Below are 5,705 nucleotides of genomic sequence, written 5' to 3'. Positions count from 1 at the left end.
TTAGGGGTTTCCCGAGCTGCTCAAGGAGAAAAGACCGACACTGATGTGAGCCTGCGTCCCGCAGACCTGCATAGCAACAAGAAGCCGCAGTCGATCGTGGAAAAATCGATGGCGGTGTAGGATGAGAAACAGTATAAAAAAGACACACATGGAAGAAGAAACAAAAGACAAAATAGTACACGCTTGATTTGTTTGTAATAATAATTATATATATATAATTGTATGCCTGTACTCCAAATTCAACTGAAATTATCATATGGTTTTAGGCATATGGTGTCACATAAACAATTATATCAAATATATATCAAATATAATGCATTTTCCAAATTGTATTTGCTGTTGTCTATTTTGTAATATCATTAACTCTTGTGTGTTGACTTACTATGTGATACAGGGGAGTAAACAGGTTAAAATGGGGTCATGGGGTTCATTGGAAGTGGATGCCCAGTGAACAATTACAAGAATAGATCACAATAGAATCCCTTGAAAAGAGTTGGCACCAGCAGCAGCTGGTTTGGCACAGTGTCTGCATGCATGTAATCTGTATATGTGGTAGGTGTGTTTGTGGATAAATAATATAATACAACATCAACCTACAAAATATTGTTATATGGTTGGCAAAAATGTCAAAAAAGACGAGTGGAACTGATATATGGCTCTCTGGAAGCATTCATTTAGGCTAGTACTGTATTTCATGCCTCCTACGTGCCATGACCAAGGTTAAGGTTAAGGGCCATGTAATCATTAATACACAGAGTTTCTGGAGCAGGTAAGACATTAGGTACTCACCTTTCCTCTCAGTATAACACTCAAACTAACACACACACACACACACACACACACACACACACACACACACACGATCATAGTCAGAGAAACCAAACACATCTACTAACACCCACACACATAACTTTCTGCCAGTGGCACAGAAAAAAATGGCTGACAGTCATTGTTGGATCATACTGTATTTGTGTGGATTCTACCAGAATGCTTTTGGTTTATGATTTCTCTTATGATTCAGCATTGGAGGAGCTTCTATATTTCTTTAGGCTTACTAAGGTAAGACATTTTACTGTAAAAACAGTCAAGCACTTCAATTAAAAGTACAAAAAGCAGCACAGATGATTTGTTTTGATTCACTCTTTGCATATTTGCCTGAATGTGAGAAATCACATTTAATCTTTGATTTTCTTTGTATATTGCTGTTTTGATGCTAAAATGCATGTTGTTTGAAAGTCAGGCCAACTATATTTCTGTGGGGACCCAAAGGACCAAATATTGATATTTGTGATAGCATGGCAGGATATCCCTACTTGTAAAATTATTGTGCTAATCGCTGTGTGTTTGTATTGTGATTTACTTGTTCTAAAATAACTTTTGTTTTTGGTATTGGTGGTCCAAAAAAGTAAAGAAAATAATAACTAATTGTAATAAGATTTAGTTCCTATGCCCTATTAAAAGAAAAAGAAAAATAACAAGTAAATGTTGATAATTATATAGATCCATACTTATAGTGATGACTACATTTAATAGTAATAGGATTAAGAATGATCTGTTTTACATTAATGTCTTTCTCTATTTACCAAACGGACAAAAAAAAATCAATATTTGAACAAGTTAAAGTGGTGACAGCTTTGTCCTCTTCACTGTTCATTTGCCTAACAGACAGTTAACATCTGAGCCCAAGGCTGCATACAGGCCAGAGCTTGTCTGACGGAAAAACACCTCCACAGGTTTTTCACCCACTGAAGTATCTTAGACACGCATTCCGCCTTGAACAACACAGTCAGATATACACAGTACTGCTACTCGTAAGAATGACGATCCATTGCACAGGATGGTCAGCACATGACAGTCTTTGAAAGGCGATAGCATTCATTCGGTGTGAGTAATTTCATGTTTTGGGGGCTTTGTCTTTAAGGAAGAGGGATTTATTGTATATTTTCTGGGATGCAATGTGGTCATTTTTGTACAGCCAATTTAACAAACAACTACACAGATTGCTTTGTTGCTGAATAGTATGTTGTGCTCAGTTTGCAGGTCAGAGCAATGTAGGGGACTACAAAAGGGGCCGCTCTGTCTCAGGTCTGTTATCAGTTAAATTCCACCTGGAGCTGTTTTGAAGAGGAAAAGACAGTGAAGATATTGAAGGGTACAGAGCGAGCAAGAGGCATTGTTTTTGACAGAGAAAAAATAATGTCAGACGGAGAAGGAACATTTTTTTTATTTACATGCAGTTTTTAAGACATCACTTCTATGTTATTCCATGACGTTTTTAGATTTATAGAGAAAGGGGACATGAACTGAGGTTAAGTATGTGCATGCCAGTGTGTAAAACAGAAAGAAAGGTCTTAATCGGGTCTCTAAACGAGGTCTGGTTTGAGTTTAAAAGTTATTCCTCTGTCTCTCCCTCTCTCAGCCATTAGGTTTTGGAAAAAAATGGCATGCGAAAGTGTTAGAATGAGTGTTGTTTTTCTGCCTGAGAACACAGCTACACTTAAAGTTTTGTAAAAAGTTGTTTCCACAAAGGTCTGTCTGAGTCTTTGTGTGAATCTTTGTGTGAAACTTCTGCAGCTCAGATATGTTAAAATATTTTTGTTTTGATTTATGGGAGAGAGGAGAGGTAATAAAGTAAGATAGATAAGTATTTAAGTAATCTACTGAGACAAAGGTGTCAAAATTGGGCGAGGTGGTGGAACAAGTACAACTTGTAACACACATATACAGTACTACTCTATATGACAGCCATAAGACACACATGTTCACTCAGCCACCATTTAAGTACCCTCTTCTCTCTTCTTCTCTCATTTGCTCAACCATCCACTCAGAAAGAAAAGGGGATTTGAGAACGTCAGCATTAAAGTGATTTACAGTCTGTAAATTGCACAATGACTGGGATAAGTTGTGTAACTTTGATTGCGAAATCACAATGGACCAGTTGATTATGCTTGAGCGTGGCATGCCAAAATGAAAGACTTGGGGCGTCCTAAAATGTCATCTAGGTTGATGTCATTTTCTCCCGTCATATTATATTTCCTGTGCCTCCACTCCGTCTAGTTCTGTGTGTATGATAACTTCTCAAAGTGAAATGCTTCCAGGTTCAAATGCAGCATATTCATAATCTATTCCTTTTCCTCAGGTGTCTTCACAACCGAGATGGCCACCTTTGACAACAACATGACCGGCATAACAAATTTCAGCGCCTTCTACTGTCGCTTTCAAGAAGATTTTAAGTATATTCTCCTCCCTGTCAGCTATGCCCTGGTCTTTGTGATTGGCCTGGCGCTGAACGCAACAGCGTTGTACGTGATCGTGTTCCGCACTAAGAGCTGGAAGCCCTCCACTATCTACATGTTCAACCTGACCATGTGCGACACACTGTACGTCCTCACTCTGCCCTTCCTCATCTACTACTACGCAGATGAGAACGACTGGCCCTTCAGTGAGCCGTTCTGCAAGATCATACGCTTCCTGTTTTACGCTAACTTATATGGTACGGTGATGGCACGGCACAGACCCATACAACACAGCAATACAGAGAATTTGATGTATGATATGTTACAGTTAAGGCAGCATGATATACCACGACACGATGCAATATTATGCAAATAGAAGAAAAAAGTATATTAAATATCTATCGCTCTGGCAGGTTCAATTTTGTTCCTCTGCTGTATCAGTTTGCATCGCTTCGTTGGCATCTGCTATCCGGTCCGCTCCCTCTACTGGGTCAGCGCTCGTCGGGCCAAGCTGGTATCTGTGGCGGTGTGGGCCTGTGTTTTACTCTGCCAGGCCCCTATTCTGTACTTCTCAAGAACTAGGTGAATTAAATTTGTATGTTAGTCTGTCCCTCTTTCCTTTCCCTTCATTACTCCCATACTTAGTAAATGCCCGTCTCTATTGTGTTTAAGTGTAGATTGATTTTTGTGGCACATTAAGTACCCTATCTTAGGGTGCCTTAATGGGACACACTTAAATGACCACTCCTTCCCTTTTTCTGTGATTCAATGCCAAACAAGGCAGCACTACCATTTAATAATTCTAAACAATTGTAACCTCCTTTTCAGGGATTTGGAGAGTGTGCGGATCTGCTACGACACAACTAGCCCAGAGCTCTTTGACGACTTCCTGGTGTACAGCTCAGCCGTGTCAGCGCTCATGTTTGCCCTGCCCTTCATGGTGGTGATGGTGTGCTATGGCCTCATGGTGCGGAAGCTTCTGGAGCCTGGCTGGGGGTCCGAAGGGGGCGAGAGGGGGGGCACGTCAGCCCAACGATCCAAGCAGAAGTCGGTTAAGATGATCATCATTGTGCTGGCAACGTTCATGCTCTGTTTCCTGCCCTTCCACCTCACCAGGAGCCTTTACTATTCTTTTAGATATCTAAGGCAGGTCGATCCATCACAGGTGAGGACAAACACGTTCATAATAAATGTGTTCTAATGACTTTAAGAGGTCGGTATATCACATTTCTAAATGTTCACCAGATCAGCTGTAAGTTGCTGGAGGCCTCCAGCGTGGCCTACAAAGTGACCCGACCTTTGGCCAGTGCCAACAGCTGTGTGGACCCCATCCTTTACTTCCTGGCTGGGCAGGACGTCCGCAGTAACTTCACCAAGAAGATCAGGTCATCTTCATCGAGACCAACAAGCGTGAGAAAACGCTTGACAACTCAACTCTGATCCAATACCTTGAAACTACTTAGGTTTGGTTAAAATGCAAAAGTTTGTGGGGACAAGTACAGAACTTATTGCTAGTCTCTTGTGGTAGATGTGACACACCGACACTGACAGACGGTGCATTCAGATCCCCATCTATGACCAGTATAAATGTTCAGCTTTGACCAAATCAAATGTGGACAATACAGTTATGACTGAAAAATCATGTAGTACACTTCTAACTTATGGCATTAAAGGATTTCTACAGATCATATTTTATTTAGTTTTGTTATGTTTGAACATCTATAGTGCATGGACAGAACTAAACTACAAATGTGGCTTTTGTTAATGATTCTACTGGACAACTGCTGCACCTGATGTTTATATAGGAACAAATGGGTTTTCCTCAGCTCACCGTTCTTTTCAGTACATCAGACAAAGAGGGTAAGCTTGACCACTTTGTGGCCTTTAGGACTTGTTTTGAATGTGCTGCGGCAGTGTTTTTGTGTGTGTCACTCTGTGGTACAAAATGTGAAGGAACTAAAAAATGTTATAATAAACATGTATAAATGTTGTGGTGTTACATTTGTATCATTTGTCTCATGTACTTCACTGCATTTGTTTATTGCCATAATTTGTGTCAAGTGGCTGTAGAATGAGACTCATAATAATTCTGTGACACATTTTCTGAAAAGAGCAGGTGTAGAATAGTTCATATTTTTCTTTAATTTTAGTAAATTGATTCTCTTATAGGTAGTGTCTGGTTATAACGCTTCTGAGCCGGGTATTTGAGAAGAGTAGCCTTAGTTGTAGTGTAGCTGAGCCACTTGGTAAATATCATTGGTAGTGGATACACTTGATTTACATAATCAGTGGTCATACTATGGAATGAACACCAGACCACCACTAGAGGGCGACACTATCAAACAAACGAGCCAGTCAATCGCTTATGACCTTTTAGTTTCAACACATCTTTTGAATTTTTCACTAGTGTTCCCTCACACATTCACAGACAACAACACAAGTTCACATTATATCACCAGCAAGACAGCA

General features: G+C 40.0%; 1 protein-coding gene across 3 annotated transcripts; it reads left to right on the top strand.

Annotated features, from left to right (window-relative positions):
* The first annotated feature begins 1,791 nt into the window (after nt 1-1,791).
* p2ry2.1 (purinergic receptor P2Y2, tandem duplicate 1) lies at nt 1,792-5,137 on the top strand. Of its 3 annotated transcripts, XM_068717785.1 has the most exons (6): nt 1,792-1,882; nt 2,034-2,152; nt 3,140-3,493; nt 3,650-3,818; nt 4,065-4,401; nt 4,482-5,137. In XM_068717785.1, exons 3-6 carry the CDS (start codon nt 3,157-3,159, stop codon nt 4,674-4,676), a joined length of 1,038 nt encoding a protein of 345 aa, XP_068573886.1. In that variant the 5' UTR covers nt 1,792-1,882; nt 2,034-2,152; nt 3,140-3,156; the 3' UTR covers nt 4,677-5,137. The 3 variants fall into 3 exon arrangements, with proteins under 3 accessions (XP_068573886.1, XP_068573971.1, XP_068574058.1); XM_068717870.1 differs by having other exon boundaries at nt 1,823-2,085; XM_068717957.1 differs by lacking the exons at nt 1,792-1,882; nt 2,034-2,152 and having other exon boundaries at nt 2,879-3,493.
* The last annotated feature ends 568 nt before the right edge of the window (nt 5,138-5,705 follow it).

The sequence above is a fragment of the Cebidichthys violaceus genome, unplaced genomic scaffold (genome assembly GCF_023349555.1).
Source record: "Cebidichthys violaceus isolate CVI_PGR_0920_01 unplaced genomic scaffold, fCebVio1.0.p SCAF_1, whole genome shotgun sequence".
Taxonomy (NCBI): domain Eukaryota; kingdom Metazoa; phylum Chordata; class Actinopteri; order Perciformes; family Stichaeidae; genus Cebidichthys; species Cebidichthys violaceus.
The sequence above is the reverse complement of the archived record's forward strand: the minus strand, read 5'-3'. Positions and strand labels throughout refer to the sequence as shown.

Coding starts and splice junctions, on each gene's coding strand:
- p2ry2.1 (XM_068717785.1), top strand. CDS start 3,157: ATGGCCACCTTTGACAACAACATGACCGGCATAACAAATTTCAGCGCC. Junction 3,494..3,649: donor GTTTTACGCTAACTTATATG/GTACGGTGATGG, acceptor TCGCTCTGGCAG/GTTCAATTTTGTTCCTCTGC. Junction 4,402..4,481: donor GGCAGGTCGATCCATCACAG/GTGAGGACAAAC, acceptor AATGTTCACCAG/ATCAGCTGTAAGTTGCTGGA.